We start from the raw sequence: 11,428 nt of genomic DNA, 5'->3' as shown, positions 1-11,428 counted from the left end.
CTCCCCTTCTTGGTACTGCCAATGGCAGGAGCAGCCGCGGTTGCGTGAACCCGGCCGGGCACGCAGGAGGGACATCAACCTTCACGCCTGGCGGCAGAAAAGCACCTCCGCGAGCCGGAGGTGAGGAAAAACCTTCTCCCGAGGACGCTCGCTCTTGAAATCTCYGGTCGGTGGTTTTGGGCACCTTGCCGGGCGAGAGACCCTCCGGCACGGTCCTTGCCCCGCGCGAGAAGGCAGGTTTCCACCCCAGACCTCCCCGCTGCTGTCCTCTCCTCACTCCGGTTCCGGCCCCGTCTCCCTGCTTCGCGCCGCGGGGCGAGCCGTGCCTCTTCCTCGCCCGCTCCTGAGTCAGCTGGCGGCCTCCAAAGAAAAACGCTCCGCCGGGAGCCTCCGGGAATGCGCCGTAAAGCATTTCTATGTACTTGCTACCTATGTCCGCGAGGGGGTCACACCAGGTTGCTCAGGGCTTTTTCCACCCATCTCCATCTCCATCTCCATCTCCATCTCCATCTCCATCTCCATCTCCAAGGATGGAGATCCTGCAGCCTCCTGGGACAACCTGCTCCCGTGCCCGACTGTCCTCGTGGGGAGGCAGCTCCTCCCGATCTCCAGGCGGAGCCTCTCTGGATCCAGCTTGTGCCTGCGGCTCCTCATCCACGTGCCGCGGGGAAGCGCTCAGCTCCGTCTCCGTGATCACTCCTGGTGCCCAGACGCTGCCCAGGTTTGCTCTGCTGGTGGATGCTGTAGGTTTAGGTGACGAGGACTCCTCCAGTGCTGATGTTTTGTGGTTTTCTGGTGGATATTTCCACCCTGGCTTGGTTTCTGCGCAGGGTCCGAGTCCTCCTTGGGGTCTCCACCTCCTAGTGCCCTTCCTGCAAACTGTTCTGGGCCAAAAGGGGATGCATTTGGCAGTCCTTAGGTTGTGTTTTCAGATGCTCTCTCTCGAGGAAACTGCTCCTCACGCTGGCAGGGCGCTGTGCTGTGAGTGCTGCCATCTCCTTCCTTCATCCCACCGGCTTCATGCAGCCAAAACAAAACCCAGCRCGGTGCAAACCTCTGTGTGAGTGCTGCGGAGAACAGCAACAGGCTTCCCACTCGGGGCAGGGGTTGCTGCAACCCARAGCATCRCGGCTGTGCGGGCTGCAGAGCCAGYGCARGAAGGGGCTGCACCCATAGGTGCCTTTCAATGCCCAGAGCCTCTCCCATAGCTCCTGGCTTTCTGGGAAAAATGAGAAGGGAAATGGGATGGGGTGATCATCCTGTCTGGCCTGGAGGACATCTGGCAGGTGGCAGCTGCCGGAGGACGTGCCCACGGCGCGGGTGGCAGCCAGCTCTGCGGCCGTGCCGGGTGCCGGCAGCGCTGTGCCGTGGGTGCCTGGCCCCGGGGGATTCGCCTGCCTGGCTCTCCAACAAGTTTTATCCCGGGCAGCGTAACTGTAGTCGCTGTTCGTGCTCRTATCGGCTGCTAATCCTTTTATGAGCCTTTCTAAGCCGCTTAGGTGCGCCGTGTCCGGCAGCGGTACGTTCCCCGGTGGGTCAGGGGGTCCCGCGTCCCGTCGTCCTTCCCCGGCGCTGTGACCGGGGGCCCTTCCGGACGGCAGCGGGGGCGGCGAGGTACGAATTCCCCCGCCTCGGGAAGCCCCCAAGCCCTGGCGGCTCCGAGGGCAGGAGTCCCCGGCTGGCTGTKCGCGCTTGCCCATGTCCCCGGGTGGGAACCGGGGCGGCGGAGGGGCTGGCGGTCTCGGACGCGGTCCTGGCTCTGCTCCTCGGCGCTGCGACTTCCCGCTCTCTGCCCCCCGCGGGGACACCGTGTCTCTGCGCGGGGGCCCCGGCCCGTGCCCCGGCCCGTGCCCCGGCCCACGGGGACGGCTGCCCTGTTCTTGCTGTGGCGGAAGGGCGTTTCTCCGTGGGGCAGGGCTGCAGGGGGACTCAGGCATCCGGGGCCCCACTAGGGAAAGCGGGAGGGCAGGAATATTTTAGGTTCACCAGGACCTCCAGGGCTCCAAGGGGATGGACCCCMCCGTAGGGACGCTGGAATCGTTTTCCCGCTCCCTTGGCCCCGCTCTCCAGCTGCACCCGTGCCGTGCAGCACCGCTGTGGGGCACGCCGGGCTCTGTGAGCACCCAGCACCCAGGTCTGTGCGTTGGAGAGTCCGGCTCCCCCCAGCCCGGCTTGGCGCTTTGCCTGTGCGGCTGCGGGCTGTGCCCGTGCAGGGGCCGGGCTGGTGGCTGTGGTCTCTCTGTCGGCTCTTGGGGCTGGGCCACCTCATGCTGCAAAGGGTGGAGGGCGCGAGACGGTGGCTTTGGAGCAGGTCCCAGGCTCGGGGATGCTCATCCTCTCCGGTCCTCGCAGCGAAGCCCCCCGACCCTCCCCAGGCRCCTCCGGCACCCTCCTCCCTGCCCTCCGTCTGGCCCTGCTGAAGCTTCCAGACAGGCACCTGGGAGGGGGGAGAGCCGGTCCCCGGGGCTGAGCCGTCACATCAGCGTCTTCCTCCGCCGCTTGACACGTGTAATTTGGGATGCTGCAGTTGCTGTTGGGAAGCAGCCGCTGAAGCCACTTGGGACCGGTCTGCAATCAGTGTTGGGAAACGAAGGCGCAGGGGCTCCTTGTCACGCCGGTGCTCGGAGATAGAAGTGGAGGGAGGCGGGGGGGAGGGACCCAGGAGTCCTGGGAATTGCTTGCAGTCATATCAGCTGCAAAGACCTTGAGACGTCTTACAGGTGCCTGGAATAGCAGTTTGATGTTTAGACTGGGGCCCAGTTCAGCCGGGTATTTGCTGCTCTAACCTGCTTCCAGCCGAAACAGCCGTGGGCCCGGGGGGATGCAGGCGCGAGCAGCTCAGCTGCTTTACTTGAGGTTGCTCAGGAGGATTCGTGTCAGTGGTGAGATCAGTGTGTCCCAGTTCCCTGCCGGGTGTCCCCAGCTCGGGGCGAGCCTGCCTCCTGCCCTCCTTGGCCTCTGCTAGCCTTCAGCTGCTTCGCTTGGGTTTCTTGCAGCACAGTGAGTGGCCACAGGCATCCAGCCCAGGCGAGGAATAGCTTCCTGCTATTTYGCTTGCTGCATTTTCTCCCCTCACCCTGAAATAGGAGCAAACCCCAAAGATGCAATAGCAAACCCAAAGAGAGGCTGTGCCGTTGCTCTGGGTGCCCTGTTCCTCGGCGCGGCAGTGGTGTTCAGGCTCTYGCCCCTCCAAGGGGTGGCTTCTGTCTTTGCAGTTTGCAAGGAATCAGCCTGTTTTACTTTGCAGAAAAACAGCTGGTTCCTGCTGTAGCACAAYGACATTTGTTGWAGCAGCTCGCAGCATGCGTCTTCCRGAGCCCGTCCTTCGCTCCGGTCGTACAGCACCTAGCGCTTAGCATCAGACTAGCGTTTCCCAGCTGCCAGCACAACATGTGCAACCGTTCAGCCCTGCATTAACTGCATTACAGAGCATCTGCTTTAGCAGAAGTGTTTTCACAGGTCTTTATTTCTACTTCCCTTAAATGGCTGCAGTCAAGTCTTGCTTGGTCCTGCTGCATTTGCAACCAGAGCGCGGGGGCATTGGGACTGGAGTAGGAGGCGATGGAGCGGGAGAGCCAGGGAAAGGGGACCAGCCCTGCGGTGGAGAGAGATATTGGGGTTGTGTGAATACAGGGCTTGGAGGGACGAGGGTTCAGGGCAGCATCTGCCCCCAGGAGCTTGTAGCCAGCAAACTGGCTGTGGGGGACCTGGCCTCACTGGCTTGGTGGGCTTTCATTAATAAGGGTTAATGATCAGAATAAGGGACAAAAGGGAGGCTTGGATTTYCTAAGGGCTTCCAGACCCCAATGCTGCTGGCATTTGCTCAAGACAGTGTGCATCCTGTGGCTGGGGACATCCCTGTGCYGAAATGACCACGGCATTTGGCCGAACCAGCAGAACTCTGGGACCAGACCTCACCTCCGGGCTTGGAGCTGGCAGAGATTGCCCTAGCAAAACGCCTTTGCCAGATGCAGTGGAGAATCTGCTGGTGCAAGCAAGAGGACATGAGTGTGGAGGAGGGGATGAAAAGGGTGCAAAGAGCATGCAAAAAAGTGAAAAAAGAGATGGCTCCTGTAAGATTGACCCATTTTTACCCCTTGGTGGGGAGAGGGAAGGGCTGTCCCTGCTTCATGTGTGGGAAACTGAGGCAGAGAGCTTGGGGGAGGGAGCTGGGACCTAACCAAGCATTGCTGGTCCTTGCTGGAGTTTTTATTTGTACCTATGGGATAATGCTTTGGCATTTTACAGGTTTCCTTCCTACAGCAAATTTTAGTGGCTTTAGCTCTACTCGCCTCCCTGGGGTTGCTCAGTATCCTCCTCATCAGTTTTACGCAGGGCTGCGTCCATGCCCGAAAAACCTGGGCTGGAGGAGCTGCAGGGAGAGGTTAAAACACCCCGAATCTGCTATGGGGCAGGCTGGGATCAGTCTGGGAGGTAGCTGTAAGGGTATGTCCAGAGCTGAGGAGGTGTCCCGGGGATGCCCCGTGCTAACCTGTGCTCTCCATCCCTTCTGCAGCCCAGACCAAGGGAGCAGCACCCAGCCCGGAGCCCGTCGAGCCCCCCGGTGCCGCGACGCTGCCGGTGAGCTACCGCCTGTCCAACACCCGCCTGGCCTTCTTCCTGAAGGAGGTGGGAGCCAGCCCGGCTGGCAACGCCAGCGCCCTACTGCAGCGCGCCGAGCCCTTCGTCGTCTTCCAGACCAAGGAGCTGCCTGTGCTCAATGTCACCCTGGGGCCCTTCAGCACAGGGCTGGTGCTACCCAAGGAGCAGCTCCAACCCTCCAGCACTCTGGAGATCCCTGACCGCCTCACGGTCAACTGGAAAGTGCGCGCCTTCATCATCCAGCCCCGGGTAGTGGCCAGCCAACCCGTGGTTCAAGTGCTCTTCTACATTGCTGGCCGGGACTGGGATGACTTCGATGTCACCGACCGCCTGCCCTGCGTGCAGCTTCACGCCTTCCGTGATGCTCGTGAGATCAAGAGCTCCTGCCGCCTCCGGGGCAGCCTGGCAACGTGTTTGGTGCAGGCTGAGCTGCCCCATGCGTGGTTTGGCCCTTCAGCCATGCCACTGGGCAGGAGGAAGAGCCCRGAGAGCCTGGATGTGCCGGGTGAGAGCCAGCAAGTGGAGCTTTATTACACCCTGCACGTGCCCACTGGTGCTGGCGAGTGCCTCGGTGAGACATCACCGCGCCGTGGGGCCGGGGCGGCCAGGACTGAGGGCCCCACACAGCACCCCTTGCTGCGTATTGGCAGCATCAGCCTGCTGCAGCCACCCACCACCCAGCTGATGCAGGAGCACCGGCTGGATGGCAACATCTTCATTCGCTTGCCTGACAAGCCCCTCAAGCCGGGGGAAGTGCTGAGCATCTTCCTATACCTGATGGCCAACTCCACGGTGGAGCACTTTACACTCAGGTAAGGCCTAGCCCTGCTGGTGTGGAGCTGGCAGCTGGGAGATGCTATGTCCTCTTGTCCTGCTGCCAAAGCAGCCACATTTTGGGGTGATGGTTGCTTTGGCCCAATGCAAAGTCTTGTTCCTGTKGTTAGTATCTCACCGGGATGTGAAGAAGGGAGAGAGAGGACAAGGACGGCGCATTGTGCCTCAGAGCTTAGGCTATCAGGGCTATTTGTTGCCCATCATACATGTAAAACCAAAGCTGCCATCACCTCGTCCTGACCGTCGCTCTCCACAGGGTGAAGGCCAAGAAAGGCGTCAACCTGCTCACCACCAAGTCGAGGAGCCTCCAGTGGCTGGTGACCTCGGAGCTGCTGACAGGCGGCAAGCACTCCACTGCCACYGTTGATGTGGCCCGCGTGGATGGCGCTGGGCCGAGGTAAGGCCTGCTGAGGACGTTTGTCCCTGTGCTGTTGATCCTGAGCCCTCWTGGAGCCACAAGCACCACAGGAGAGAGTGGCTGGGAGGACACAYGCTTTTGCTTTGGTGCTGGGATTTGAGATCCCCAGGCAGTCTGGTGGCCTCCTTCACCCTGGTCTTGGGAGGGGATGCTGTTTTCAGCGATGTTGGGGTCAAAAGTTTTCATTCGGGCTAATGTGGATGTTTTTAAGCTGGAAATCAGCTTCTGGCCTCTGCTTAGGCAGGAATGCTTGGATATGCCATGACCAGGGCTTGTTGCCTGGAGGCCAGCAGTGCAGGGACAGAAATGTCTGCGTCCAGGTACCCTAAGCCCAGCTGTGGTTACTGCGGGCCACAGCTCGTGGTTTCTCACCACCACGGTTGGCCAGCTCACAGTCCGCCCCAGTGCACACATGAGCATGCTCTGGGAGCTCAGACAGGGTCAAGCCCTCCTACAAGACCCCAGGATATCTCCGAAAAATGTTCTCCAGGCTGCATTGCTTGCTGGGAAGCCCCGACCTGTTGGCCTGGAGGACCTCAGCCCGTGGAGATGAGGCAGAGCGTTTCCCCTTATTGGGAAGGTGACAAGGGCCCGCGAGGGGTGGGGTGAAGCATCATACTCCAACCCCTCTCCWGGCTGCAAGGAGCTGCCTCTCCCCCTCCATCCGTTCCTCTCAGGCAGCGAGCGGGAGCTGCAAGCACGGCTTCCAGGGGACCTGCTCTGTTCGGCTTCCTCGCCCCGGGCRCACGCCCTGGGAACACCTGATAAGCTGCCCTTGGTGGAGATTTTATTTTCCTTTTAATTGAGAGCCGAGCACAGGGGTTCCTGGGGAAAGGGGGTGGCCAGGTGCTGGGGAGAGATTGTGCAGCCTCAAATGCAGACTGATGGCCGAGCCGGGAGCAGGGCAAGGCCAGGGGTCGGTCCCACACCACGTGGGACAGGGGCATAATTTTGTATGTACTTTTTATCTTGGTCGGCACCTCCAGATGGGTAGAAGGCGTGCAGTGAGAGGGGTTTCTGGGCCAGAGCTGGGCAGGATTTGCAGTTGGGCAGGCTGGACGGTGCATGGCAGCATTGTCGGGTACCATCTGCTCCGTGCRCCCAGCTGGGACATGAGCAACATGCTGGGTAAGGCAGTGTGATGTCCTTGCAGATGCACCTGGTCTGCGAGCTGGTGTTGCATGGCCATGCCAGATGTCTGTGGGCACATCCTGTGGATYTGGGGGTGAATCATAAGGCCACAGATCACCCAGTCCAAGATGGAAGTATATTGATTTTAAAAAATGTTTAATGCTATGAGAGGCAGCAGCTCTTCCTTGACTATCCCGGCCTCTCYTGGCATTCCCTCTGGGAAGGAACAGGAACAGTCCCTAGGCGAGGTCTGCTCTGGGCCCTACGGTCAGAAAAACTGAAATTCATGTTGAGTTAAGGCAGTTAGGTTGCTGTGAGAAGGACGAACATCCCACGAGGAGTGCAGACCAAGGTGCCACCTGTAAGACGTGCAGAGCTGGCTCTCCTGCTCTGCTCACACCAGGCTGAAGCGCAGTCTTGGCACTTTGAGAAAGGCTTAGGTTGGTTGAGGATGGTCCATAGGATGGAAATGAGGATAATCTAAGGGAAAGAAGACCCACAAAGACAGGTTAAAAACTCGGAGATTGATTAGCCTGTGGAAGTGAAGGATGAGGATAGTCTTCAAGCACAGGACAGCATAGGAGAGGGGAACCTCTGCTCCATGCATCCATGGGGAAGGAAACAGTGAGCAAAGAGGACGTCACTGGGTCAAATCATGAACAGGAAGGACTGTGATGTGCTGGAAAAATTGTTCCAAGGTTGTGACATCTCCATCACCAGACRTTTTTAGGGACTTGGGAGATAAACGTCTCCAGGAGCTGGGTTAAAGCGAGTTGATTCTGTCTGCTGAGACACGGAGCTGCCAAAGCTGCTCCCACGTGCGGCAGGGCGAGCCAGCGTCCCCGTTGCCCGAGGGAGAGCAGCTCTCTGCACGTAATGGARGAAGCTTTACGGCTGTCATATATTCCTGCAGYGAGGCGAGGSGAGGGGAGGCGAGGGCTGGCCCGGGGAGGGGGAGGAGGCACCTGCCTTTTTCCTTTCTCCTTTCCCTCCCCCCTCTCCGCGTCTGCTGCAGATTAAAATCAGCCTTGAAAGGTTAGAGACGGCAGATGAATTTAAAGTGATTACAATCACCTTTTAGACAAACAGCTCAATCAAATATTAACGTAATGCAAAGTATGAATGACTCAAACCCGTGTTGCCCTCCAGGCCTCGCAGCACGAGGAGTTCGCCCTGGCGTGGTCCTTTGGGCTTGGCACTGCCGGCCGCACTGGGAGATGATGCTCCCYTCATATTCTCGCAGCCTCTGGCCGTTCTCAGCCCAAGGCTGGCATGCTGGMGGCTGTTTTGGGGTCCGTAGCAGGGCTGCTGTGACTTCCCTGTGCTCCCCCGGAGTCCGTTCAGGCCAGTAGCATCCTACGGCGAGGAGTCCCGGGGCTGAGCTGCCTCCGGTGTGAAGCAGCAGCTCTGCTTCGCCTGCGAACCTGGCTCTTCCCAGCTGCTTTTTGTGCTGTGCTGTTGGAAGAGCAACCCAACCCCCTTCTCCAGTCCGAGTGGGCTTGGCGGTTTCCCTCGTACCCCTTTAGCTGTTTCCTTTGCAGGACAGCCACGGGGAGCTCAGGCCTTGCCACGTGGCAGCAATCCTGTGCACCCATCATCCTTGCCTGTGCTTCCCCATCCCTCGCCTCCAGCAGACCTTTCTGTCCGCTGCCTGGTCCCCCTTTCCACTCAGGGCAGCAGTGAYCCAATGCCATGTCCTGGAGTAGGCACTGAATTGTTGCTTTCCTTTTTTATTCTCCCTTTCACTCGTTACATATTTATAAGGGATAAACTGAGTGTATCCAGCACCCCCAGATCGATGGGACCTTCTGGATCACTGCTAAATGATGAGACAAGAGCAGGCTCCAGTTTCTCCTTCCTGGCCCTGGCAGTGTTCGTCTTTTCCTTGCCTCCCTCGTTCCTCCCGCACCAGGGAGCCTTTCGCTGGCTCTGCCCAGGGCTGCACATCCTTTGTACCCCCCTGAGGAGGTCCAGTTTCAGGGGAGGGCACTAGGACTGTCTGTCTCGGTGGGCAGAGCCCTGAATGCCCCTAGGAATTTGCAATTYGCACAAAGGTATGGGGCGGGGGAGGCAGGATTGCTTCGGGGAGAGGAGCATCACCGGCCGCCAGCGAGGGGTTAACCCCGCTGCTGCTCGCAGCGGCAGCGTGGCTCCGGCCCTCGGAGGGGGGAGCGTTTGCTAGCGTGTGCATCGTTTGCTAGCGTGTGCATCGGCTGTCTTGTGGCAGTCGGCTTCAGGGATCTGGATTTGCTGAAGGTTGGGTGTAAGGGCATGTCCTGGACAGGCTGGGAAATGCACAGCTTGCAGAGCGTTTTCTTGTGAGAAACACGTCTGGAGTTGGCTGACGGGCTCTGGCGTTACCAGGAGTGCCTGTAGGGAGCCTTCTGCCCCCCCCCGTCGTTCCTTAAGGAAAACTGCCACTGTGCTGGCGCTGCGGCAAGGAGACCGCATCAAAGTGATGCTCTGTGCTTCCCCTCGATGGTGTCTCCATCGCCTCCTGTCCTGCCCCCCCGGACGAACATGTGGTTCACGGTTTGGCTGCGGGTTTGCTCRTGTGGTCTGTTTTTCTCTGTGCGTTGCCAGTAACGTGCTGGTGCCCCTGCAGCCGGGGAGCTGCCGCCGTGGCTGGAAGGGGGCCGCAAGCTGCAGCGGGGATGGACGGGCTGTGCATGGGCAAGCGGCTGGGCGCAGCAGTGTCTCGCCAGCAGCGCTGGGGAGCTCGCTGGGGCAGCTTGTGCTCCGCTGTGGGGAGCTGGCATTGGGAAGCCGAGCCACAGGCAGRGTCTCGGATTTCAGCTGCCAGGCTCTGCACGCTCTGCGCTCCCTCCGTCTGGGAAGGGTTGACTTGCAGGAGGCAACCAAGGAAGCAGCGCTGCGGGAGCGCCTCGGTGGTGGTAAATCCAGCCTCGCTGCCGGGAAGACGCTGACCGGGAGACAAGGGCAGCCCCCAGCTTGCCCCCGCAGCCAGGCTGCTCGTCCCCCGGGGCTGGCTGCCGTGCGGCCGCGGTACAATTAACAGCGTTGGTCAGGTCCAGCACAAGGTGCTAATATATCACTGAGCAGCCTTTGGAAAGAGCACGCTTTAGCTGGCCAAATTTTTCTTCTGTTGAGGAGAGGCACGACAAAAATAGGGACTTTCTTTTCCACTTCTGGTTTCCATCAAAGTGGTCCCTGGCAGAGGGCAGAGGTAAAGGTTAGATTTTGTGTCTTTGGGATCAATAATCAGTGGTGAATTTGCTCTTCCTCTGTCCTGGGTTTGGGTTTTAGGACTGTGCCGTTTCTGGGGTGCAAAGGACGTGCTTACATTGCAGTGGCGGTGGCAGCACGGGCCCCGGTTCCTCTTGCTGGCTGAGACGGGCACTCCGATCCGGCGCAGCTTGGACCTGCTGGAGATGCTCTGCTCCGCATCGCTAGACGGGACTGTCCGTGTGTCCTGCAGGCTGGCTCTGATCCCGGGGCGCCTGCGGGACCTGCCCCGGCAGGCGCTCAGCTGAGAGCGTCCCCCTCCTGTCCCCCTTGCCCAGGGATGGGGACTCCTCTGCTGAGATAATGCAGCTGGATTTCGAGATGGAGAACTTCACCAGCCAGTCAGTGACACGCCGCATCATGTGGCACATTGATTACCGGGGCCGCAACCCACCGCCCGACCTGGAGAAGGTGGTGACAGAGCTGACAGTCATCCAGAGGGACATCCGGGCCATTGTGCCTCTGGCCATGGTGAGTGGATTGAGGGGTCCTTGTAYGCTCCCCTCCTGCCAGATGCATCACCCAAGGGTCACATGCTCTCCAGTATGCCACACACCCCTTCCAAGCTCTTCCCCATTCCCTCCGTGGAAAGGACTGCCAACTTTGCTTTTTTTTCAATAGCGTTCATGGAGGCCAACCCCTCCTGCCTTGGCAATAGGTCTCTATGTCTATATATCCCCACTGACCCATRGGTCCCTTCTCTGCCTGCAGGGCCTGGGTAGGAGATGAGCTGCCCAGGAGCTGTCTCCTGGGGGAGGTAGACTGCCCGTTAGACTGATGTTCTGCTTTGCACCTCATCCCCAGGACACAGAAATCATCAACACRGCCATCTTGACAGGCCGGACAGTGGCCATTCCTGTGAAGGTCATTGCGATTGAGCTGAGTGGCGTCATCGTGGATGTCTCAGCCATGGTTGAGTGCAAATCCGACAATGAAGACATCATCAAGGTGGGTGTATGAAGGGAGCTGGGGCTGGGCTCTCCTTGGTGTTAGCGAGGGGCTGAGTTTTTCCCAGTGCCATCAGTGTAAATAGCAATGCTGGGACTGGTGGCCAAACTGAGTGTTGGTGCTGGGATGAGGGGACCTGCCTTGCTTTGGGTACACAGGGAGGCTCTGCACCCTGGGGATGGGTACGGCACTGGGCAACCTGCCATGGGAGAAGGCAGGAAGGTGCTTGTCTCTACACACATTGCCCTG

The 11,428-nt window shown here is 59.6% G+C and overlaps 1 protein-coding gene across 1 annotated transcript in view; it reads left to right on the top strand.

Annotated features, from left to right (window-relative positions):
• TMEM132E (transmembrane protein 132E) overlaps positions 1-11,428 on the top strand; it is a 30,325-nt gene that overhangs the window by 9,498 nt on the left and 9,399 nt on the right. The window contains exons 2-5 of the mRNA XM_085315681.1: positions 4,517-5,414; positions 5,693-5,833; positions 10,510-10,702; positions 11,036-11,179. Coding sequence (XP_085171807.1) covers positions 4,517-5,414; positions 5,693-5,833; positions 10,510-10,702; positions 11,036-11,179 — 1,376 coding nt within the window. The remainder of the gene's footprint in view (positions 1-4,516; positions 5,415-5,692; positions 5,834-10,509; positions 10,703-11,035; positions 11,180-11,428) is intronic.

Source organism: Rhea americana, unplaced genomic scaffold (genome assembly GCF_003343005.1).
Source record: "Rhea americana isolate MKP2758 unplaced genomic scaffold, rheAme1 scaffold_111, whole genome shotgun sequence".
Classification (NCBI taxonomy): domain Eukaryota; kingdom Metazoa; phylum Chordata; class Aves; order Rheiformes; family Rheidae; genus Rhea; species Rhea americana.
Note: the sequence above shows the minus strand (reverse complement) of the source record. Positions and strands in the feature narration are given on the sequence as shown.